Consider the following 24,361-nt stretch of genomic DNA (forward strand, 5'->3'; position numbering starts at 1 on the left):
CCCCCCCCCCCCCCCCCCGCCCCCCCCCCCCCCCCCCCCCCCCAAGCCCCCCCCCCCCCCTAAAGAAAAAAAATAAGAAAGAAGCCTTCTATTCTACCGCCAACGCTATCCCTCGGTCTTTCTACTATTCCGAATTTTGGTTAAATCTATACTTGTCTCAATTAATGTGAGTTTTCAGATTTTATGATTTAAATAACTTTATTTTTTATCGTAATTTTTTAATTTATTTTAAAATAATTTGAATTGTTAATATTACGACTTATAATAGTTTCTTATGTGGTTTTTAAATATATAATTTTATTCCTAAAACTTAAGACGATTTCCAAATTCATTGTCAAAGATGTATAATATGTGCCATTAATTGTAAGTTGCTACTTAAAACTCGAAGATATAAATTCACCTACTTAGGTAATTAATGTTAAATATTCCACTTTGAAATTACCAGTCAAAATTTAAAAACTAAATCTTTCGCAAGTTTGACTTTATAGTAACATGTAATATGCATCTAAACCGTTACATCTAAAAATAAAAATAATTATTCCATATTTAATGAATTAATTTGACTTTTATCATTTGTGCCCCTATATAATGAAGATGAAGGGCCTATGCAATTTCATATTTCACCTACAAATGTTTCATCAATTTTTCATAATCACATTTATAGTTGTAAATTCACAATGTATTAATCATCAATTAATTATTTTTGTCTTTTGAATATACACTCACATAAGCATCCATCAAAGTTTGTTAATTTCGTGGTAAGCTAATGCTAATTATTTCAGAACTCTATCCCTGCAATTCCTATAGTATTAGTTCAGATATATTAGTACTTTAGCATTTTTTGTGAATTTTTCTCTACTAAATCAGTTATCTACTTTAATGCGTGTTTCAATTTTTTTAGGGCTGGAGAATTATAGAGACAGATCTATAATTTAAATTTAATAGATTCAACTATTGAGATTTTCGTCTCTATTATGAATTTAGATCTAATATTTATTGAGATTTTATTAAGTTTTAGACTACGTCAACTATCGTGGGTGAAGCCCAGGTAAAGGAAAGGAGAAACAAAAAAACCATTTGAGAATCAAATTTGGCACTTTAGGATGGACTATAGCAATTCTACACTAAGGATGTGTTCGGTACTAAGGAAAAACATTTTTTAGTAGAAAATATTTATGATAATGCTTTATCGCTAGAAAATTACTTGTTTTTTTTGAATTTTTTTTCAATGAACCCAAACACATTCTAAATTACTAGCATTCAATTATCTAGTTTGTATTTATTTAAATTTTTGGATGTTAATATTATTATTTTTTGTTAATGTAGGAAAAAAATGGCGATGGAAGGGAAAGACAAAGTAATTTTGACAGTAATTGTGATGCTCTGGTGGAGTGTAGTGAATTGTATGACGTTCGATTCAACAGTTGCACAAGATGGTTCAGGCGATTACAAAACAATCACTGAAGCGTTAAATGCAGCACCAAAAATGAGTTCAAAAACATACTTTATACATGTCAAAAAAGGACAATACAATGAAAACATCACTATTCCGAATGACAAACCAAATATAGCCCTTGTTGGTGATGGTATGGACGCCACAGTAATTACAGCAAGTAAAAGCAGTAAAGGATATCCAACGCCTAATACCGCCACATTAGGTAAATCTATTAATCGTATTTTTAACTTATAGATGTTACGAGCGTCTAACAACGTTATAAAATAATTTTTGACTGAACAGAAGTATACGGCAGTGGTTTTATTGGAATTTCGTTGTCAATCAGAAATACTGCTGGAGCAGCAGGTGGTCAAGCAGCTGCATTAACAATTGCTCCTTTTAAAGGGTTTGCTTCATTTTATAAATGTAGTTTTTTGGGTTGCCAGGATACAATTTTTTCCTCAGATACTTCATTTTTCAGAGAATGTTTAATTTTTGGTACAATCGATTTTATCACTGGTAGCGGACGTGCTATTTTTCAAAATAGTCGTCTTAAAGCAAGACCGCCAAATCATGGACAAGGAGTGAGAATACTTGCTCCAGGGGCCGATAGCATTACTTCGAATCCGGGGTTAATACTTCAGAATTGTAACATATCAACTACAAGAAATTTTAACAAGACACAAGTGGAAAGTTTCTTAGGTTGGCCTTGGAAAAATGGAGGGAAGGCAGTAATTATGTCTAGTTATATTAGTGATTTCATTGACCCAAGAGGGTGGAGTGAAAATCCACAAGTGACGCAGATATATTTGGCTGAGTATAATAATAGGGGACCAGGCTCTGATACTAGCAAGAGAGTACAATGGTCCAAAGTTATTGATAAAACAGAGGCGTCTAAGTTTACTGTTCGCAATTTTTTGCAAGGTGATAAATGGATCCCAAAAAGTATCCCATACGATCTTGATCTTTGATCTTTGATCTTGGTTGGTGCTGTTTAGGAATGAATTCATGACATGTTTGCTTTTGATTCTTCAAAGAATATATTTGTTATTTTTTGAAGTTTATTGATTCGACAAAATGATATAGGTCAAGAAAGCATATCTTGTCACTTGACCTCTTCCTATATGTTACTACTATTCAATTTCTCAATCTAAAAATTATTAGACCAAACTGTTGATGCTTGTGGTGTTGCTTTTATTTCTATCTCTATAAAGCTTTGAGTTTTTTTTTTTGCTTAGGGATCAGATTGGTAAATAGATTTAAGGAGATTACAGCTTATTCCCTCAACTAATACAGGACAATCAACATCAAATAATTTGGAGCGTAAACAACATAATAATATATATGACGGGGACCCAGGTCCCAACATTGAGTAAATCAAGAAAAAGGTGACTTTAATACCATAAAAAAAAAAAATCAACCTCAAACATAAGGCCATGAGCTGAGGATCACCCAAAAACAATATAACAAGACAACAGTCTATATATTCATTGATTCTTCCCAATTAATAATGTTGGACATTCTTGTGCATGTGGTCCTACTTCTTGTAAGAATGTGATCATGAAAAAAGAAGAAAAAATGAAAATACAGCTGAACTTTGATTGAGAATTGGTAGACAATGTTCGAGGATTACAAATATATTCTGCTAGAAACCAAGGGTTCATAATTTTTCAAGTATAAATCTGTTTTTTTTCTTCTTCATTTTTCATGGCAGAATTTAATTTGTTTTTATTTACCCTGTGTTCAAAAGATATCCTTTCAAATATGCCATTGCTTGTGATGCTTCTTGGAAATATCAGAAGCAGAATGATGTCGAAATTGTACTAATTCTCTCCATAACGAAGTACGATAAGCATTTGCTAAATATATTCGACACAATTTTCATAAGCAAACTATAATTTCAAGCAATAAGTTCTTTCAGATGAAAATTGTTTTTTTTTTTTTTACTTTTCGCAGAGTCCAAAGAAGATTTTGTGTTTAGAGATGTGAAAAGTAATTTACACTTCATCTCGCTTTCTCAATCTCTTTCCTTCTTTGTTGCTTAGCTTAATATGAATCTGCTTTTTGTTTAATTTATTCTTTCAGAATGGACCATTTTTGTACCTACAAATACCTGCCGGCTGCCAGCAAATTAAAGTTGAAAAATTGTGATATCCTTTCACTAAACTGAAAATGCATTTATCAAACTTTTCACCTATTCTTTTTTGTTTGCTTTTGCCTCGAGAAAGGAATCTTATATGATATATCAGGGTGTCTATGTATTAGTATTACTCTCTCCATTTCTTTTTGGAACGAGTTAAAAAGAAAAACTTGTCATATCAATTGAAACAAAAGTAGTAATTAATATTTAACTTTATTTTCGCAATGCCTTCCATATTAAGCAATACGCAATTGAAATTCATCGGGAGAAATGGCATCTCTAGATCACGTACAATTATTGCAATTTGTGTAACCAAATGTTACATCAATGTCCATCGAATATTTTTTTTTATTACAAGGAAAACCCACAGCTGCTACTCTTTGGGTGCGCACAGAGTAAAACCCCCCTCCTATGCAATAGCTCAATGTCCATCGAATATATTTTCCTTGTTTTAAAAGAAAATATTCGAGGCTCCAATATTTTTCATCAATTATCATATAGCTAGCTAGATAGAGAAAAGAAAAATAGTTGAAGGGAATTATTTAGGCATAATACATAAACATGACCCTTAACTTGCCTTTAGCAAATAATTATGCCCTCTAACTTTGAGTGTGCACAAGTAGACACACATGTCCTACATGACATAATACACATAGGACTCCACGTAGGACACAACATTGCCATGTAGGATGAATGTGTCTGTTTGTTCAATTTTATACAAGTTTAAGTGTCTATTTGTGCACACCCAAAGTTAAAGATCATATATAGTTGTCAGCTGACACCAAGTTAAGTGTCATGTTTATGTACAGAGCCGTCTCAACAAATTTGGGGGCCTAAAGCTAAACTTCACAGAGAGGCTTTATTTTTTTTAGTTGACATATATAAATTGAATAATTATAACGTACTTAGTGTAATCTTACAAATATGGTCTGGAGAGGTAGAATATACAGGAATTTTATGAAGTAAGAATGCAAATAATGTACATATTCAATGAAAAATATATAATATAAATTTAGAATAATAAAACTCGACTCAAAACATTGATAAATTTTTATATAATTATGTTGAAATAGTGTTGCGCTGAATTTGATAAGTTGATATAGTAATATTAAAATCGTGTTGATTAGTTTTAGTGTTTGAAAATTGAAGAAGATACCAAAAATCAAATTTGATCTTTTTATAAACACACAACAATATATTTTGCATAATGTAAAAGGTTTGAACGTTTGAGAGATTTTAGAATATTCAATAACGAAAGAATATAAATAGTGAAAGAGGACAAATAAATAAATATAAGAATAATAATGTTGGTTTATGATAATAGTTCGAATATAAATGAAGAAACAAAATAGATAGGCACATAAGAAATGATACAATAATTAACTACACGCTATTCCGTTTCTCAATTATTACAATGATCTCTATATTAAATGAGGTAAAAAAATTATTATATTTTCTATCCAAAAAGTTCTTTTCAAATTTATAATATATGAGATTTTTTTTTAACAATATATCAATATATATATATTTGGAAGAAAACGGAGGCTCCAAAAATATTAGGGCTCCAAGCGATTGCTTTAATGGCCTTATGGTCGAGACGCCCTGTTTATGTATTTTTGCCAACTATTTATGTGTGAGAGAGGATGATGCATGCATTAAGCCTAGATAGATGCATGCACGTTGTTAACAATTCTATAAAAGCTTGTTTTTGTTTAGAGTACGAACTTGCCATTTAAAGGAGTGCACTTTTATCATAATGAATCTAGACGCAGTTTTCTCTTACTACTATCCGTTAGGTGTCGTTTAATATGGAGTGAGATAAATAAAATTATTCATAACTTAAAATATTTCATGATATTTTAATATAAATGCTATGATAGATAAATAAATTGGAACTAACTAATATATAAACCAAAAGATAGAACAACTCTTCCAAATTTTCATTACTACGCGTGACCGTTTCTTCATTTGTTAAAGTTTGTATAAATTGGGTACTTCGTGATTGCCACTATTCCAAAATATGGTTTGCCAACTAATTGATAATTAAGATTCACCAACTTATTAAACAATTTACAGTATCAATAATTTATATATAGAGAATCTACCAGTAGTAGTTGTTCTTTTTCTCCCTTTTAAAATTATACCTGCTTTATTTTTTCCCCTTATGTTGGGGCCAACTAATTATAATGTCCCATGATTTCCGTTTTTTAGTTTCAATCGGTACTTGAAACATACAAAAAAATTTTATTATAATTCCCTCCATTTTACCTAATAAAGCAAAAAAATCCATCAAAAGACAACTCAAATAATTCAGTTTTATTTTAGCTGAGTATATATATTTTCGAGAAATTAATTAAATAAAGTAAATCAATTAAATTATTGAAGTTTGAATCGGTAAATTGATATCAAGTGATAGTGAAAACGTAGTTGAATCGATGCAACATGTAGCTTTCTTGAGGATTATTATGTATGATTAATTAGTTCTAGTATACATCTACTCTCTTTTAATTTAATAGAAGACGTAGATAAAAATTGCCATTAATCCTTTAATTATATGCAAATTGTCCCCACAATTTGCTAAGAAAGATTTTGATAAGTGCAACTGTAAAATAAATATTGAAAGTCAATACTTGACTGAGTACCTAAAATGATCATGGTTGTTTCATTGCTAATCAAAAAACAGAAAGTTTCAATTCTTTTCATTTTATGTTAATACAATTAATATTATTCCCACAGTGTGAAATCGTCTTGTGGGTTGATTTCATAAACAATCACTCAACTTTCATTCATTGGATTAATGTCATTAAATTATCTTTTCTAACAAAAAAAAAACTCAATTTTATTCAAGTATCACAAAAATCACTAAACTTTTTTTTAACTGCCACTTAATTTTTTCTAATTATTACATAATTCATTAGAGGAAACATAAAGGATATTTTATACGATGGGTAAACAAGTGGAATTACTTTTTGGTTTATAAAGATTGTTTAATGACGTGTTGTCATATTTAGTCCAAGTTGAATGATTCTTTTTTGGTTATAAAATTTAGGGAAAATTATATATAATAGCAAATTATTAATTTAAATTAAATGATATAAACATAGTTTGATTTAATTGTATCCTATACCAAACTGTTGCTATTTCGCTTCTTTTCTGGTGAATCTCGCTTGCCACTCTCGTTCTCTCCCTCACCTCTTTTGCTTTTTATACAAACGCAAATGTATAAAATGTATTTGTGTTTGTATAAAGCGAGAGAAAATTGTATATATACATATATTTTCGTTTCCCTCTCTCCCCTCTACCAGATCTTGCTCGCCACTCTCCAAGATCTCGCTCGCCTCTCTCGCTTATACAAACAGAAATGTATAAATTGTGTTTCTGTTTGTATAAAGCGAGAAATAATTGTATATACACATGCAAATACACATATCTTCGTCCTATACACTTATAATTATACAATACAAATATTCCCCTGCCCAGTTCTCTTTTGCCTTTCTCTCTTTCTCGCTATATACAAACACAGATTATACAATTGATCTTTTGTATATGTATACTGAAACAAAAACATATTATATACAACTGCTTTCTTTTGTATATGTATAGCGAAATATATATATTTATGTTTGCTATGAAGCGCAATTATGCAAACTATAACTATAACATACAAATATGATTTTTGTGTTTGTTATATGTCAAAGTTGCTCTAAAAATTAGTCTAGTGATTTTATGTGATACTTAAGTAAATTAGTTGAGTGATTTTGTATTAAAATTTTTTTAATCAACTTTGATGCAACAAAAATAATAATAAAAAATATAATAAAATAAAAATTGACTAACTATTCGTGAAATTACCTAAGTCATTCTTTAACCCTATACATTATACTCTACTGTATAAGAATATCCAAAAATAAATCTATTCTATTACTTTAACGAGGTAACAGTTTTGAGTTTATGCACTAATGATGCAATATAATTTACGAAGTAGATTAGGTGTTTACTTGGCGATTGAGATGACTTGATTACCTTAAAAATGAGGATATAAGAAACTTCTAGAACCAATAAAAAAAAGGAAGAATACTACTCTTTTTCGTGAACTTTATATCCCCGTACCACTCATACTATTCACTTTATGTAATCATTATATTAATTTTTTTATTTATTTATTCAGTTTAATATACTAAGAAATACAATAATTATTTTATGCTTTACTCTTACTCTTAATTATTATTTTTTATAATTATTTTCTAATATTATTTATAATATTAATAATAGTCAATATATATAATTTATTTTTTAAGGTCTATTATGAATATGTAAAAGTGAACGAATAGATCGGAGTAATAAAAAGGAATATAATTGAGAAGGTATTTTTAAGAGAAAAGTATGAGTGGGAATATAGCATAATTTGTGGAAAAGTGGTCACCACTCAATTATGTGACTCAAAAATTATGCCATAGCGTTGCGGCATTGATGGCGCTCAGGTAATTAAATGAAATCTGCAAGCAACTGACAACTCCCATACATTTTTTCTCATATGAGTAATTTTTACCATCATACTTGCCTACATGATTTCGTATATGTTGCTTTGACTTTATCACTAATGCAACCACGCGTCAATTAATTTGTTATTTTATTCATCATTAGTATAATCATTTGATTAAGTGAGGCAAACACGTTTAACATATTCATACTTATAAAGTCAAAAACTTATGCCTTGTGGTTGAATACTTGAATATATGCAATCTTATCCCTTCATGCTAAAATTTTGAACATTGTGACTAAGGTAGAGAGATAGAGACAATAGGGAGAGGCGAATCTACAGATTTGAAAAAAAGAGATAAGTTTATTTAGTTTTAAATAAATTATTTATATAAATTAAGTAAATTTTTAATACAAATATAATATATTAGCTAAATTAATTGAGTCTTACTAAAGTCATAACTAATGCTTTAGCTCCATTGAAGAAGGCAAAAAGGTAAAAATGTGAGAGAAGCATGCCTTATTTTTTCTCAAAATTTTGATGAAAACAATTATTTGAATTTAACTTAAAAGTAGTACTTTCAACGGCGATGGTGTCTGCGCCCAAAATTACAGAGAAGATATTCCAAATTCACCAAACCACAATATTGCAACTTGACCAAAGATCAATATTGGCTCATTAATTAGCTTTATAACAAAGTACAAAGAAAAAAGAGAGAGGAAAGTCTATGGCCATGAAATAATAGTACTCTTTTCGTTCCATATTACTCCATTGGTTCTTAATTACTTGTCCACTTTTGAATTGACATATTTATTTAAAAAAAATAATTGATATAATGAATTTACTATTTTACCCCTATAAATTATGAAATGGGTGAATTAAAAAATTTAATATTTTTAAGAAGTTCTACCTTTTTTAAAATAATTAATTGAAGGTATAATAGGTAAAAAGAATTTATCCCTTCTTAATTTATCAAAATGGACAAATAATTCGGGACAAAGATACTTAGATTTTTGTTGATCCAACACATTACTTAAATAGATTTTAGTTATAAATGTATTTTACTAAATTAATTTTGTTAATGATACATTGAAATTTTAAATTTAATTATTTGAAATAAGTATTTTGGTCTTATACCAAAAAAGGGTAGCCGTTTAATCTGGCATTGAAGGAGGCATGTGATGTATTTAGTCCTTAAAGCGACAATAACAAACCCCACATACCTTATGATCTGCTTTTCTCATTACAATTCCTGCCCAAAACCTTTTTATCTCCACATCCCTATGTTGATATATACACCCAGTTGTTCCTAATATTTTTTGATTCTCCAACAAATGGACCATTTCCAATAGTAGGTAATTAAAAGTGACAACTAACAACTCTTCTCTTTGTATATTACTCTATCGTTTCATTTTATATGAGTTAATTTGATTTCATATGAAATTTGATAAAGAAAGAATTTTGAGTGACTATAAATCATTTCATTAAGTGAGTTGTATAAAATGGGATAGAGAGAGCAACAATATTACGTATTAGCAGTGTTACGACAGTTTCGACTGTCAATTTTTTAATCTTTTACAAATTATTCCGATATTTGGATGGTTAATTTATTACCGTATGTTATAACGGTAAAAATTTATTGATATGAAATTAGATTATTATAGTTTTGAGACAGCTAATTACAACAGAGCAGCGCAGTCCAACCTTATAAAAATAAGTCGAAAAGGAAAGAAGAATATATTATTATTACTCTTCAATAAAACACGGCGTTTGACCTCGTAAAAATCGTAAGACTGTCCAAGTCAGTCACCCAACCCCAACTCCTCCATTGCCAAACCTTGAAAGACCTTTTCAAGTTTCAATGTAAACAAATCCCTTTCAAACCTACTAAAACATATAATTCCAATTCCCCTTTCTTCTCCCCCATCTTCATTTCTTTTTCTCTACACAACAAAACATTATTTCAAGACTCTGTTTTGTGACTTTTCCGGTTAGTGTGTTGATTTTGAGTTTGGGGTTATTTAAAGACTTCTGATCTACGGTTTTGCTGTAGTTCAGAGGTTTTGGATTTTTGGGGTTTCATGGCGGACCTAGTGAAGCAGATCTTGACAAAGCCGATCCAGTTAGCAGACCAGGTGATAAAGGCAGCCGATGAGGCAAGTTCCTTCAAGCAAGAATGTACTGATCTCAGGTCTAAAACTGAGAAACTTGTGGCTCTTCTCCGTCAGGCTGCACGCGCCGGCAACGACCTTTATGAACGGCCCACGCGTCGGATCATTGACGATACTGAACAAGTTCTTGAAAAAGCTTCGGCGCTTGTGCTAAAGTGCAGAGCCCATGGACTTGTAAAGCGAGTTTTTACCATCATCCCTGCTGCGCAATTCCGTAAAATGTCTTCTCAGTTGGAAAACTCCATTGGTGACGTGTCTTGGCTTCTCCGTGTTTCGGCTTCAGCTGATGAACGAGCTGATGACTGTTTGGGTCTCCCTCCTATTGCTGCTAATGAGCCAATTTTATGCCTAATTTGGGAGCAGATCGCTATTTTGTACACGGGGAGTGTTGATGACAGATCAGACGCGGCTAATTCGCTTGTTTCTTTAGCCAGAGACAATGACCGGTATGGAAAATTGATTATTGAAGAAGGTGGAGTTGGACCATTGCTGAAATTGTTGAAGGAAGGGAAATCAGAAGGTCAGGAGAATGCTGCTAGGGCAATTGGTCTTCTTGGGCGTGACCCGGAAAGCGTTGAACACATGATACATGCTGGGGTTTGCTCAGTGTTTGCGAAAATTCTCAAAGAAGGTCCTATGAAGGTTCAAGCAGTGGTGGCTTGGGCAGTATCTGAGCTTGCTGCTCATTATCCCAAATGTCAAGATCTTTTTCACCAGCATAATACAATTCGATTGCTGGTTAGTCATCTTGCTTTCGAGACGGTTCCGGAGCATAGTAAATACGCCATTGTCAGCAAAGCCACATCGATGCACCACGCTGTTGTCTTGGCTAGTAATACCAATGGTAGCGCTGCCGATACTGTGCATAAGTTGATTGAGGATGATGACAAAAATCACACTCTTCCACATCCCTTGGGGAATAAGAAGCCTAATCACATGCACAGTGTGGTTGCTACAGCAATGAAGGGTCAAATAAAACAGCCTCAGCAGAATCCTGTCAATAGTTTAAATCAGACCAAGGTTAATGGAAATAACAGTCAGAAGCAAAATCAAGCGCACCACCACAGTCAGCATAGTCTTTCTTCATCTGGGCTGAATAATAAAGGGAGAGAACTAGAGGACCCTGCTACTAAGGCTTATATGAAGGCAATGGCTGCAAGAGCACTATGGAAACTTGCCAAGGGAAATTCGCCCATTTGTCGTAGTATCACTGAATCAAGAGCACTGCTTTGTTTTGCAGTACTGTTAGAGAAAGGACCTGAAGATGCTCAGTATGATTCTGCTATGGCAATAATGGAAATAACATCTGTGGCGGAAGTAGATGCTGAGTTGAGAAGGTCAGCCTTCAAGCCTAATTCCCCTGCCTGCAAAGCTGTTGTTGATCAATTGCTAAGAATCATTGAACAAGCTGATTCAGATCAGCTTGTTCCATGTGTTAAAGCTATTGGGAGTTTGGCTAGGACTTTTCGAGCTACTGAGACAAGGATGATTACTCCGTTAGTAAAACTGCTTGATGAGCGAGAAGCAGATATTTCTAAGGAAGCTGCCATTGCCCTAAAAAAATTTGCTAGCTCGGATAATTACCTTCACCTTGATCATTCCAAGGCAATCATAAGTGCTGGAGGGGCAAAACATCTGATCCAACTTGTTTACTTTGGTGAACAAATAGTTCAAAGTCCTGCATTGCTTTTGCTATGCTACATTGCATTGCACGTCCCTGATAGCGAAGAGCTTGCTCAAGCTGAGGTGCTTACAGTTCTTGAATGGGCATCAAAACAGTCATACTTGATTCAAGATGAATATATGGAGTCTTTACTGCAGGAATCTAAAAGCAGGCTGGAACTCTATCAGTCCAGAGGATCAAGGGGATTCCATTAATTGCATCTGCAAAACTCAATGTGCAGGATTTGTAAGTTGTTAGATGAAAAGTTTCTATTTATATTTACAGTTTTCTCTCAGTTTACTATGGTCTTGGGAGTGTACATAAGATAGGTCTTTTTGTCTGCCCTAATGATATAGTGGAACACCCTGTTCACCCCATACAAAAATCAAATGACTTTTGCTCCATTGTAATATTGTTCAGTTCTACAAGGTGTATTATTGTATCTAGGACACAGAATACCTTATTCTTTGGTTATATTGATATTCATTTTCTCAAATTTCCGGTTTTTAGTTCGTGATGCTTAAGGGCATTTCTCATTTTGCAAGGAAATCTCTGCCTCTCACAGTCTCACTTGGCCTTGGAAAAGACCCTATGCCAACATAATCCTTTATTTTACTCTCTGTGTAGCTATTGCGACTCAAAATTCCTGAATGTTTCTAAGGTGAGACTAAGACTCAGGTGTTCTTTGTTAAAAGAGAAATTTGAGGAGTGAATTATGATGACTAAGTTTAAGTAATGAAACTTTTTATGAATGGAATGAAAGTAAACTTAACAAGCAATGATTTTTTGAATTCTAGTATGCTAACCAAGGTGAATAACTGAAAGATTCTCCCTCTAATTTAACAATTGTGATAAATTGTGTTATGGCTAACTGTTGTGAGAGAAATGCTGATGAATTTGGAGGTAGGTCAATGAGTTTAGCTCAATACTTGTAAAGTTTATTTTTCTATTTTGATCTTGTTGTTCCTTGAAAAGACTTAAGAAAGTTGCCTGCCTATCTTTGTATTAAGTAAGAGGTTTGCTCAGTAATGGTAATTCTCATATTAGAGTAGATGAATAGTTTCACCATGGTATAGAGGAGGTCCAAGTAATTCGCAATGACCCTTGGGAATTTCTCGATTATAAAAAGAAAAAAGAGACTAAGTAATTGCCCCCTTGATTTTTTGAAACTAATATCATATGTTAAGTCTACCCTACAAAGGCAGCTGACTTGTGTTAAACCCCGAATAGCAAATGACTTTTTCTTTTCCATTATAAAAAGCTGATTTGGTTGATGCCCACCTTCTTTTGCTGAGGTGATTGACCCAGCCAAACAAGCCCTGAATTTGACAAAATGAAGACTTAAGATTGGACCTATCTAGAAAACTCATTCCAACCTAAAAACACCTTTCTTGACCCATGACATTTCAATAAAGACACAGCTGCCTTCTCACGAAGGAGCTTTTTTCTTTTTATTCTTTCTAGATCCCAGAGAATAGGGAGTAATGAGCCATCAGGAACGGAACTAAGGGTGGCAAAATCAAACCCAAACCGCCCAACCCGTTACTATAACCTCTTACCTAACTCATTTTGACCCAATTGTTGTCTTAATCCATTATGACCCACTCAAATTTGACTCAACTTGCCCCATTGCCACCTCTAGGCGGAACTACAAGTATATATAAGGTTAATCCATTAAGTTTTAAATCCCCTTAACACAATACGATTTGCAGCTCATTGTTGCGCGCAAGACTATTCTTTTTACGCTATCAAATCACCATGTCAAAAGTTCTGGCTCCGCTCCTGTGAGCAGCAATCCATGAACTTGTTGCAGCAGAGTATTTTTCTTCTTTTCTTTTTTTTCAGCAGAAGAGTGAATTCATTCAGAAATGAGAAATCAAAGTGGGCACCAAAGGCCCCAGGCTGGATACTGGATGTTTTCAGCCTGTCTTTGTATTATACAGTTGGTGACTGCATACTTTATAAAAAAGATAACTTAAGCCAGCTTTCACAAACTCTATTTGTAACTGAAAAAATCGGCTTCCAACATTTTCTATCTAGCTTTTAATCACATTGATTAAAAAGGTGTCATCATAGAAGATTTTGCCCGCATATTTTTTTCCTTTGCTTGGATAAAATATTGAAGGATTCACACCTCATCCAAGTACTTGAGAGTTGAGAAACTTTCAAATTTCCAGATTACGCTTCAATCGCGAAAACCTGTCATGCTCAGATGAGTTTCGCTCCAAATTTTCAAATATTCTTGTGTGAAGTTTCATCATGTTTCTGGCAATAAATTTTGGGAGAAATATTTGATATTTTTTTTACCTGTAAGTTTTAATAATTACTAAAAATACTTTAAGTTTGTATTAGTATCATTTTATAATGAACATGTTCCATAATTTTATAATATAATTGATAACAATCAACAACAACAAAATAACAATATGGGCAAGAGCAATACATTACTCGCATACTCAAACTTGTCATTGATTCAAATGAATTATAACTCATTTAAACAAATTGTTCTTTTTTCTCAATCTTGTCACTCAAATTATAACTCAATTTTTTTCGGAGGAGGTAGATAATATTAGTTGGATTAATAAATGATGGGTGTTTTTTAAAAAATATAAAATTTGGAGTTATTTTTTAATTTTTAGAAGTTCCTTGGGATATTGCCAAATATTTATTTACCAAGTAATGACAAATTGTATGGCCAAACACCATTTTCCAAGTTTTTTCTCAAAATTTTCCTAAATTTTTTTGGGGCCAAATGGGTCCTTAGAGTTCTCATTCATAACTAGGAAAAGATGATTTACAAAGATAAAATACGTCTCATCCTAATTAATTAGTGTTGACTGGTTAGTGGTTACTAGTGGCCATTGGCTGCAAATTGCTTGTAATGTTAGCTGAAATTAAAATAGTGTTAAGCTGTATACTTTTGACAGGATGTGTACATCTGCAACTAACTCATGGTAAACAATAAACATGAATGAGAATTATGGTGAAGTGGTAAGTATTCATGTATTCTTAATCAAGAGATCTCGGGTTTGAGTCTATACGGAGTCATGGTAAAATGTTGTTAAGCCCAAAACTTTTTCGACAAGTCTGACCCAACAAATATAACATTGAATTGGTGAAATAATTCAGAATGTTGTTAAGTGTTAACACTAAATATGAAATAATTCTTATTTGATTTAATCTCAAACTTATTAAAATTAAAATTAATTTACGTCGCAATTCCATTTTATGTTTTAAATAAAAGACATTTCTTTTCTTTGCGCTCAATATGTAAAATGTAAAAAGGATACTACTAATACGAAGAGTTTCACCTAATTCAATGTTTGATTTAATCTTAAACTTATTTTACCATAACTTCTTTCATCTTAAAATCATGTTGTTAATTGTTACTAACTGGACATCAATTTCAAAGCCTTACAAAATGCTTAGCTCATATTCTTGAAAAAATATACAGATTTGATACTTGCGTGAAACTTGAAATTTAAAAAGTAATAAGTTTCTAAATTTATGATTTTTGAAATTTAAAGTTGTGTTTGAATATGCATTTTATTTGATTTTGTTAAAAACATTGTGAGTGGAAAACCAATTTGAACCAATTTTTGAGAACTTACAAAATATTAAAATCTGATCAAATCTTGTGGCCAAATAAATATTTAAAAAATAATTTTTCAAAATCTATGATCAAATGATAGTTAAATCTTATAGTTTGCCTCCTTGTTTTGGTTATGCAAAAATTATTTACCATGTAATATTGATTTGGTAATAGCAGATAATTGATAAGTGACAAGTTATATTATCCCAGATATTATAAGTTTCATTTTAGTGTCACAACTCATAAATCACAATATGCGCATATAAGTTTTTTTTTTTTTTTTTGGTTTTCCGAGATCGGAGTCCACATTGGAGCTCCGATGAAATCCGATTCGCGCATTGTAGGGCCCATTTGGGGGTGGCGCTTCTGAACAAGATTTTCTTCATATTGACTTGTGATTAAGGGTGAATCACTTCCAGCAGTGTTTAGTGTGCATATAAGTTATAAGTTTAATTGTTACATGAAATATCTGTTTTGGTTGGAATCAATAATAAATATCAAGAAGATCGTTGTTGGCCACAAATTAGTTAGAAACAGAGTGCCAAAAGAGCAAAGGCTAAGGGCTGTAGAATCATACACTTCTCTTATCCTCACATCCAATCTCCTCCACCCAATTCATAATCCACTACCCAATCTCTACTAAAAACATCCCAATTCCCATTTCTCCTTATTTTTCCTTCTTCACCAATCCCCCCTCTTAATTCTCTGTATTCATAATTCATAAACATGGCTACTGCAGTAAGTGCTGCAGTTTCTCTTCCTTCATCCAAGTCCACCTCTTTTTCCTCTAGAACCTCCATCATCTCCACTGACAAAATCAACTTCAACAAGGTAAATTACTCAATTTACTTTTTTGCAAATTGTGATATACTTTAATACTGACTATGGATTAATTTGTGATGACAGGTGCCTTTGTACTACAGAAATGTGTCTGGTGGTAGTAGATTAGTTTCTATCAGAGCCCAAGTGACCACTGAGGCTCCTGCTAAAGTTGAGAAGATTTCAAAGAAACAGGATGAAGGTGTGATTGTGAATAAATTCAGGCCAAAGGAACCTTATGTTGGTAGATGTCTACTAAACACTAAGATCACTGGTGATGATGCACCTGGTGAAACTTGGCACATGGTTTTTAGCACTGAGGGTATGCTCTTAATCTAGCAAATCATTAGTTTTTGTTTTGTTGTGTAAATCGCTTCGGGCGAGGGGTAAGGCTGCGTACACTTGTTGGATTACATTGGGTATGTTATTGTTGTATAAATTGGTGAGTTTTACTTGAGCTGAATTAATTTTAATGGGTTGATCAGGAGAGGTCCCATATAGAGAAGGACAATCCATTGGTGTGATTGCTGATGGTGTTGATGCCAATGGGAAGCCTCACAAGCTTAGATTGTACTCAATTGCTAGCAGTGCCCTTGGTGACTTCGGTGACTCCAAAACCGTAAGCTTTGAGTTCCTATATATCCAAAATTTTTCAAATATTACAGTTAACTCTTAACAGATTGATAATCATATGCTTTGACTGTGATAAATATTGGCGCAATTATCATTTCTTCCAACAACTATCGGTGATACATTATTCAAATTCCAAAATACTCATAGTTGTTTTGGGGTCTGCAAGTCTACCAACAAATGTAACTGTAGAAATTTGAGATTATATACTATAGGGTACATTAGAATATTAGAGCCTGTTTGGATTGACTTTTGGCTTATGACTTATAGCTAAAAGTCAAAAGTTAGTATTTCTAACTCATAACTTTTGGCTTATTTTTGTCATTTTGACTTAAAAAAATAAGAGCTCATAAGCACTTTTTAACTTTACCAAACACTTCAAAACTGCTTAAAAGCACCTAAAATAAGCCAGCCGTCCAAATATTACTCATAGTTTAGGGGCCTGCAAGTTTTACGGTGAACAAAAGTATCTGAACTTGAGGTTTTATTCAGGTTTCCCTGTGTGTCAAGAGGCTTGTGTACACCAATGACAAAGGGGAAGAAGTTAAAGGAGTTTGCTCAAACTTCTTATGTAAGAATCCACGACTCCCTTATTTCATAGACGATGTTAAGGTTTATTCGTTTTATTTTAGTTTGACTGTTCGTTATATATAGTAGGAGTACTGAATGATGCTTGGCCTGTACTTGATCCTTATGTAACTTCAAATGTTACATATTGCAGGTGACTTGAAGCCTGGAGCAGAGGTCAAGATTACTGGACCTGTAGGCAAAGAAATGCTCATGCCTAAAGATCCAAATGCCACCGTTATAATGGTGAATTTTATTTGTAGCTACATTATTGTCATCTAAGATATATCTGCTGCCTTTCAATTTGACTATGCATTTTTTCTAATTTGAATTTCTGTCTCAGCTTGCCACTGGAACTGGAATTGCTCCTTTCCGTTCATTCCTGTGGAAAATGTTCTTTGAGAAACACGAGGACTACAAGGTACAGAAAATAAACATTTGTTTGATAGTTTCTCTTCATTCTAATTTGATTGGCTTCATGGACATGCTAGTGAATTGAAAAGAACTAAAGGAACACTGCTTGATTATAGGCAAAAGCTTTTGCTTGTGTGAACTAAAGCTCCAGAAACAATTGGCCAGTCTGATGATTCTTTAAAGTGTATCAAATGAGATAAAGTTAGGTATAAAAGTGGAGAGTTTTAGATGGACGAAATGGTGAACTATAAAGTGTTGTCTGAGTCGAGGATGAATGGTTCTTAAACATTTAAAAATATCCAACATTGGTTTATTCAAAGGTTGTGGGATTACATTGGGTATGTTGTTGTCGCTATAGTTTATCCAAAGGTTCGGCAGAATTTCATTGTAGTCATATGTAGCATTTTCTTACCTCCGATCATTAATCTGCTGAATGACATAGATTTGGTGTTATGTAGTTCAACGGTACCGCATGGCTTTTCTTGGGTGTTCCCACCAGCAGCTCACTACTTTACAAGGAGGTGATTTTCTAGCATATCAATACTTTTTTATCTCCACAGTTTACTCAGCTGAATCAAAGTATTTCTGGCAAAGTTGATCATATTTTGAAGTTGGGACTTTTCATGTTGTAGGAATTCGAGAAAATGAAGGAGAAGGCCCCAGAAAACTTCAGATTGGACTTTGCTGTGAGCAGAGAGCAAACGAACGAAAAGGGTGAAAAGATGTACATTCAAACCAGAATGGCTCAATATGCTGAAGAACTATGGACTTTGCTCCAAAAAGACAACACCTTCATCTACATGTGTGGACTCAAGGGCATGGAGCAGGGAATTGATGAAATTATGTCTGCTCTTGCTGAAAGAGATGGTAACATATGTCAAAACTATGTCGTCATTTTTTCCACACATTGATACAATCCTTATACTTAACTCATTCATTATAAATATGCATTAATCAGTTGGAACTAATATAACCGACCCCAACTTGCTTGGGCTTAATGTTGAAATTTGGTAGAATCTTCATCTACTGTCCTATAGATATCGATCCGAGGCTTACATTTGCTTCACTTTTGAAGGTATTGTCTGGGCGGACTACAAGAAGCAATTGAAGAAGGCAGAGCAATGGAATGTTGAAGTCTACTAAATATTTTTACTTTTCTTTGTACAAATATGAGCCACCAACTTTATGCTTCTCTCCCCCTGCATCCATGTAGATAGGTAAATTTTTCCTTTGAAATTTTAATTTCATTTTTTGGGACTTCCCTTTTTAAATCTTTCATCTGTATCTTTTAATGAATCAGTATATTCGCATTTGTCCCTCTAAAAAGTTCAATTTTGAGGGTCTGGGTCTCAATAACATATAGCTGAATCAACCCAATCACAATCTCTTGTTTTTTTATTTTCATAACTACAATATCCTTGTTGAGGTATGGGTCAATTAGTTTTATAGTTCCTTATGAATTTATTATTTACGTTTCTTATAAAAGATATTTGTTTTTACACGTAAAAGATAAAAAATAATACACCAAAATCTTTATAGTGTGGTTTTTCTTTTATTCAACAGCAAATTGCCATTATTTGAAACATTGGCCATCTTTTTTACAGCAGTATTTATCAACATCTATAGACCAATTGACTTTTTAGAAAAATCATAGTGATTCAATTTATTGATTACTGAAACTTTCACAGATTCGATTTTCTAGTTTGTAATCTCTTACCATGCTCTCAATTTCAATTTTTGAAACATTATGAATTTTTTTTTCCAACTATTCCTATCACGAAACAATAAATAAATAAATAACATTAGATAAATTTACAACAAACTAAGATCCAAACCTAACCGAAAAGCGCTAACGCCGCCTTTTAAAACGGTTTTAGACGCAGAAACCCTATTTAGGGTTTCCCCTAGGCTTCCCTTTATAAAAAAATCTGTCATAGAATTAGAACATTCTCAAGGGTTTTGCGGAGTTCTGATCAACAGATCGGTTAAGAATGGCGGTGGAGGCGTCGAGAATGACAGGGACAGTTTCCAAGTTCAATAACCCAAAGGGTTACGGTTTCATCAAACCTGATGATGGATCCGAAGATCTGTTCGTTCATCAATCAGAGATCAAATCTGATGGCTACCGTTCTCTCTACGAAGGCCAGAAAGTGGAGTTCACCATGACTGTGAAGGGAGATAAGTATCAGGCTATTGATGTCACTGGGCCTGATGGTGCTCCTCTCGATAGTGGCCGTAATGGCAGGGGAAACAGTAACAGTCGTGGGGGTGGGGGTTACGGTCATGGTGGTGATGATGGTGGTTATCGGAGGAACGGCAATGATGGTGGATATCGTAGCGCCGGTGAGTGTTATAACTGTGGAAGGACGGGACATTTGGCTAGGGACTGTGATCGCAACAGTGGAGGTGGAGGTGGTGGCAGAGGCGGGTGTTATAACTGTGGTGCGGCTGGACATTTAGCTAGGGATTGTGACCGTAGTAGTGGCGGTGGTGGTGGAGGAGCAAGTGATGGTGTCTGTTACACTTGCGGTGGGTATGGCCACATGGCTCGAGATTGCCCGAGTGCTGGTCGTGTTGGCGGCCGTGGCGGTGGAGGTGGTGGTGCTTGTTATACATGCGGTGCACAAGGACACTTGGCAAGAGACTGTCCCGGTGGGGGAGGTGGCGGTGGTAGTAATTTTGGAAGATCTGGTGGTGGTAGTGGAGGAAGCAAGTGTTACAACTGTGGAGAGGCGGGCCACTTTGCTAGGGAATGCACTAGCCAGTCCGTGAACTGATCATGTACATGATCTTTCTCTTTTTTCTCTCTATCCTCTTAGTACTCATTTTCTTAGCAGTGACATGTTTTTCCAGTTGTTCTTTGATTAGCTATATGGCCGGTTGTGCTTTCGGAGTAGCTCTACAGAGCTGTTTGAATTCATGTTCTTGGGATGCAAAGTTTTAGTTGATGGTTTATATACAAGTATATAAAAAAGCTGAAGGTTCAATTCTTGCACTTTAAGCAAATCTTTTATGCTTATAATAATTATGATACCATATACAATATATATATATATATATTTGTGCTTCATGGGGAAAACATGAGAATTCACATGATGCTGATTAAGTTAGGTGACTTCAGTTGTGTGAGCCTGATACTAAGCTTGTCCTACGTAATTGCCCTCTATGTGGAATCTTTCTCTTCACTGCTTGTGTTTATACTTGTATTTGTCTTGTTTGTTTGTTGAGAAGTTGTTCAAACTAACAACAACAACAACAACAACATAGCCAATAGGTCTGGGAGGGTGGTGTGTACCTAGCCTTACCCCTACTAGTGTTCAAATATTCAAACTAGTGTTTTCTATTTAGATGCCAATTGGAAATTCTTTTAATTGCCTAATAGACATATCCCACCTCATTCCAAATTTGAACACTGGTTTAATTTCCAAATCAGCATTTTCATTGGCTTCTAATGTGTTGCTTTCGGAAAATAGTGCTCGTGATCTTTTCTTTTTATAAAAAAGAGTTTGTCCTATATTAGAAGAGTCATCTTCAAACAAGTAATCTAGCAAAGTATCCTAAGCTAACTGTTCTGTTCTTGTTGAAGTTAGGATTTACAAATCAGCATTTTCATTGGCTTCTAGTGTGTTGCTTTAGCTAAAGGGTGCTCGTGATCTTTTCCTTTTATAATAAGAGTTGTCGTTTATGAAAAGAGTTGTCTTCAAACAAGTAATCTAGCAAAGTGTCCTATGCTAACAGTTCTGTTCTTATTGAAGTTAGGATTCTTTCTAAAATTTGTTATTCCATTCGATCTATCTCGGAAAAAAAAATGTCATAGAGTCCAAATCTCTCTCCACATCCCTTGTAGTTCCAATCCCTTTTACACTGAAAATTATCACCTGTTAACGTTATTGCCATCTTACTTCTGAAAAAAGTTGGAATGCTGAACAAATAAACATGTAAAAACGACTGAAATGGAAGGATGAAATAATATATTGAAACAACACTTAGAATGACTTATTGGTGACGTGAAAGATATGGAAGAAACGATTTGATCTAGTGATAGTGAGAGAACTTATGCTTGCATCGCATAGTAGTGGTGAGTTGTCTCCGTGACCTATATATGTTACTGGTTTGAGCCCTAGAATCAACCACTTATGCTTGCATCAAGGTAGGTTGTCCACATTACATCTCCTTGGGATGTGTCCATTTCATGGATGATGGACCTTTTAATGTCGGATATTTCATGCACCGGGTGCATTTATTAGTTGGTGCCAAATGATGTTCAATTTTTCAGAATTAGCTGGGGAATAAATTTCTGCGAAGGTTAGTTTTAAAATAACATTTGATCTTAACTAGCTTGGGATTGAATAATTGGAGTATAGTTGATTGAAATAGAACCATTTTCCCTTTTTAGACTTTTTAATTACTTTATTGATCATGTGAGAGAGACTGATAATGCTTGATTGATCATGTGAGAGAGACTTGTGGTTCCATAATGTCCTTTTGTTGAATATTCTGGTCTTTCAAATTCTATAGTAGCATGGTGCCAGAACTCTCTGGTCATATTATCAGAGTCGTGAATAACGAGACAACGTTTATACTAATAATCTCGCTTTCTTTGTCAATTGGCTTATTTAGGTCTGTTTGCTTTATTTTTACTTTTGCACATCTTTCTAAAATTATATGGAAAGGGTTTGTAGTTCAGGGACTAAATGTAAACTTTAATGATGTTCTTTAGTGTAAGGAATCCTCATGCTCTTTGGCTATTGGTGTATGAAGCCAGTAGTTTTGTTTCAGATAAGAAGGGATTAGGGCTCGGGGTTTGAGTTAAGCAAATCACTTCTTGAAGGCAGAGTTGTGCTCGGTCTGTCATGGTGTCCTTGAAGGATTTTATAGACTGCACTTTCTTGTAGGCTGTTTTAGTTCTGCCTCTTCGTCGTTTTGGTCATGGAATGATTAAGATTTATGACATTTTCTGGTCATAAATGGTTGCATGGGAAGATGCACTAGTCTAGCCTTTATGGTTTCTGCGTGAAGATGCAATTTGGATTCTCTATTGAACAGTTCAAGTGCTAGTGAAATAGTGAAAGTTAGAAATTAGCTAATACTAGAACCCATCAGTTTTCTTCAAACAAAGTTTTGGAACTTCGCTTAAGATAAATAGCTAGCTGAAATCATCGGGTCTAATGCGAATTATTGAATCTAGAACTTGCAAATCTACTCCCATGAAATTCCCGATTGAAAGTGGTATCCGGCTTCTCTTACTTCATTGTGATTGTTTATCTGATCACTGTCTTGAGGAAATGAGAATTAGCTTTCTTGTTCCAGCTGAACTCCCCCATGCCTCTCAGCTTGCTTCTCCTTCGTAATCCTTACATGTGAAGTTTTTAAACCAAGTTTTCATCCTTGTGGAGGAGGTAACTGACTTGAATCCTTGAATCTTCATATTAGTTTGTCTAGTGCATCTATCCTTGAAATTCTTCCCGGCCAGGGTCAAATTTGGGCTAGTGGTGAAGTGTCTACTATCGTAGACATTTAAACGGCTGACGTGTTTTGCTAATTCAGTGTTTGAATTCATTTCTTGTTCAAGTTCTCCCAAGAAGTAGTTTGCGAGCTATTGAATAGGAGCAGGGGTTTTATCCTATGCGCACCCAAAGGGTAGCGGCTGCGGGTTTTCCTTGTCATAAAAAAAAAAAAGGTTCTCCCAGGAAGTATAGATTTGAGCTAATAATTGGACTGATTTATATTACGAGTGATTCAAGATACTATGGTGCTTCACCAGAGGGCTTTTCTGCCTTCTGTTTTTTTCCCTCTAGATTCAAAAACTGGAAGGTGAAGTGGAAGCTCTTATGTCTCTGTGTTTATGTGTGGAACACTTTTATTGCAAAGTTAGTATGTAACTTGGGTTTAATCAACACAACACATACAATTGGTTTATTTTCACTTTTTGTGGTCCACTTTCTTGATCCCAAATAGAGCTTAATAGAATCATTGACTGTAAACAGTATATAGTTTTGCAAATGCTTAATGAATAATGGTAAATCTTTTGATTGAATGGTTTGTAGTGATTATTCCCTTTGGAAATAGTGCGACAAGTATTGTGTTTTAATAGCCGGTCTTTTTTTGCTTTGCATCGTACCTAAAAGTTAACCCATACTTGCAGGAGGAGGAATCAGAATCACATGTGCTCTTCGATACTTTTTCATATACAATTACAGCTTTCAACTAGCTAACGCCTACTATTAAACTGTATTATATATAGTAGACGATATAAGCATCCACTTTGCGTTTCCTTTTTCAATTTTTTTGGCCACAGTGAAAACATCTTAGTTTTATATTTTTTTTTATTATTGATTCTATCTTTGGCCTATGTAATCTGTTTTTCCAACTTTTGCTCATTTTTGCTATTTAATGACCATAATTATTAGTATGTTTTTAAAATCACCCCCCCCCCCCCCCCCCCCCCCT

At 33.9% G+C, this 24,361-nt stretch overlaps 4 protein-coding genes across 4 annotated transcripts; all 4 read left to right on the plus strand.

Annotated features, from left to right (window-relative positions):
• The first annotated feature begins 1,333 nt into the window (after positions 1-1,333).
• Positions 1,334-2,406, plus strand: LOC102599982 (probable pectinesterase 30). The gene is made up of 2 exons (XM_006340879.1): positions 1,334-1,658; positions 1,739-2,406. The coding sequence occupies exons 1-2, from the start codon at positions 1,334-1,336 to the stop codon at positions 2,404-2,406; spliced, it is 993 nt and encodes a 330-aa protein (XP_006340941.1).
• A 7,380-nt stretch (positions 2,407-9,786) lies between these two features.
• LOC102591063 (uncharacterized) lies at positions 9,787-12,385 on the plus strand. Its single transcript, XM_006340677.2, has one exon. It carries the CDS (start codon positions 10,137-10,139, stop codon positions 12,102-12,104), a length of 1,968 nt encoding a protein of 655 aa, XP_006340739.1. The 5' UTR covers positions 9,787-10,136; the 3' UTR covers positions 12,105-12,385.
• A 3,616-nt stretch (positions 12,386-16,001) lies between these two features.
• LOC102591399 (ferredoxin--NADP reductase, leaf-type isozyme, chloroplastic) lies at positions 16,002-19,288 on the plus strand. The gene is made up of 9 exons (XM_006340678.2): positions 16,002-16,312; positions 16,388-16,622; positions 16,786-16,919; positions 17,423-17,501; positions 17,652-17,743; positions 17,841-17,918; positions 18,370-18,432; positions 18,544-18,778; positions 18,987-19,288. Exons 1-9 carry the CDS (start codon positions 16,208-16,210, stop codon positions 19,052-19,054), a joined length of 1,089 nt encoding a protein of 362 aa, XP_006340740.1. The 5' UTR covers positions 16,002-16,207; the 3' UTR covers positions 19,055-19,288.
• Positions 19,289-19,710: 422 nt separating this feature from the next.
• On the plus strand, positions 19,711-20,912 carry LOC102591723 (cold shock domain-containing protein 3-like). The gene has a single exon (XM_006340679.2). The coding sequence runs from the start codon at positions 19,903-19,905 to the stop codon at positions 20,686-20,688; it is 786 nt and encodes a 261-aa protein (XP_006340741.1). The 5' UTR covers positions 19,711-19,902; the 3' UTR covers positions 20,689-20,912.
• Positions 20,913-24,361: the final 3,449 nt, after the last annotated feature.

Source organism: Solanum tuberosum, unplaced genomic scaffold, assembly GCF_000226075.1.
Source record: "Solanum tuberosum cultivar DM 1-3 516 R44 unplaced genomic scaffold, SolTub_3.0 scf00020, whole genome shotgun sequence".
NCBI classification, from domain to species: domain Eukaryota; kingdom Viridiplantae; phylum Streptophyta; class Magnoliopsida; order Solanales; family Solanaceae; genus Solanum; species Solanum tuberosum.

Coding starts and splice junctions, on each gene's coding strand:
- LOC102591063 (XM_006340677.2), top strand. CDS start 10,137: ATGGCGGACCTAGTGAAGCAGATCTTGACAAAGCCGATCCAGTTAGCA.
- LOC102591399 (XM_006340678.2), top strand. CDS start 16,208: ATGGCTACTGCAGTAAGTGCTGCAGTTTCTCTTCCTTCATCCAAGTCC. Junction 16,920..17,422: donor ACTTCGGTGACTCCAAAACC/GTAAGCTTTGAG, acceptor GGTTTTATTCAG/GTTTCCCTGTGTGTCAAGAG. Junction 17,502..17,651: donor AGTTTGCTCAAACTTCTTAT/GTAAGAATCCAC, acceptor TACATATTGCAG/GTGACTTGAAGCCTGGAGCA.
- LOC102599982 (XM_006340879.1), top strand. CDS start 1,334: ATGGCGATGGAAGGGAAAGACAAAGTAATTTTGACAGTAATTGTGATG. Junction 1,659..1,738: donor GCCTAATACCGCCACATTAG/GTAAATCTATTA, acceptor TTGACTGAACAG/AAGTATACGGCAGTGGTTTT.
- LOC102591723 (XM_006340679.2), top strand. CDS start 19,903: ATGGCGGTGGAGGCGTCGAGAATGACAGGGACAGTTTCCAAGTTCAAT.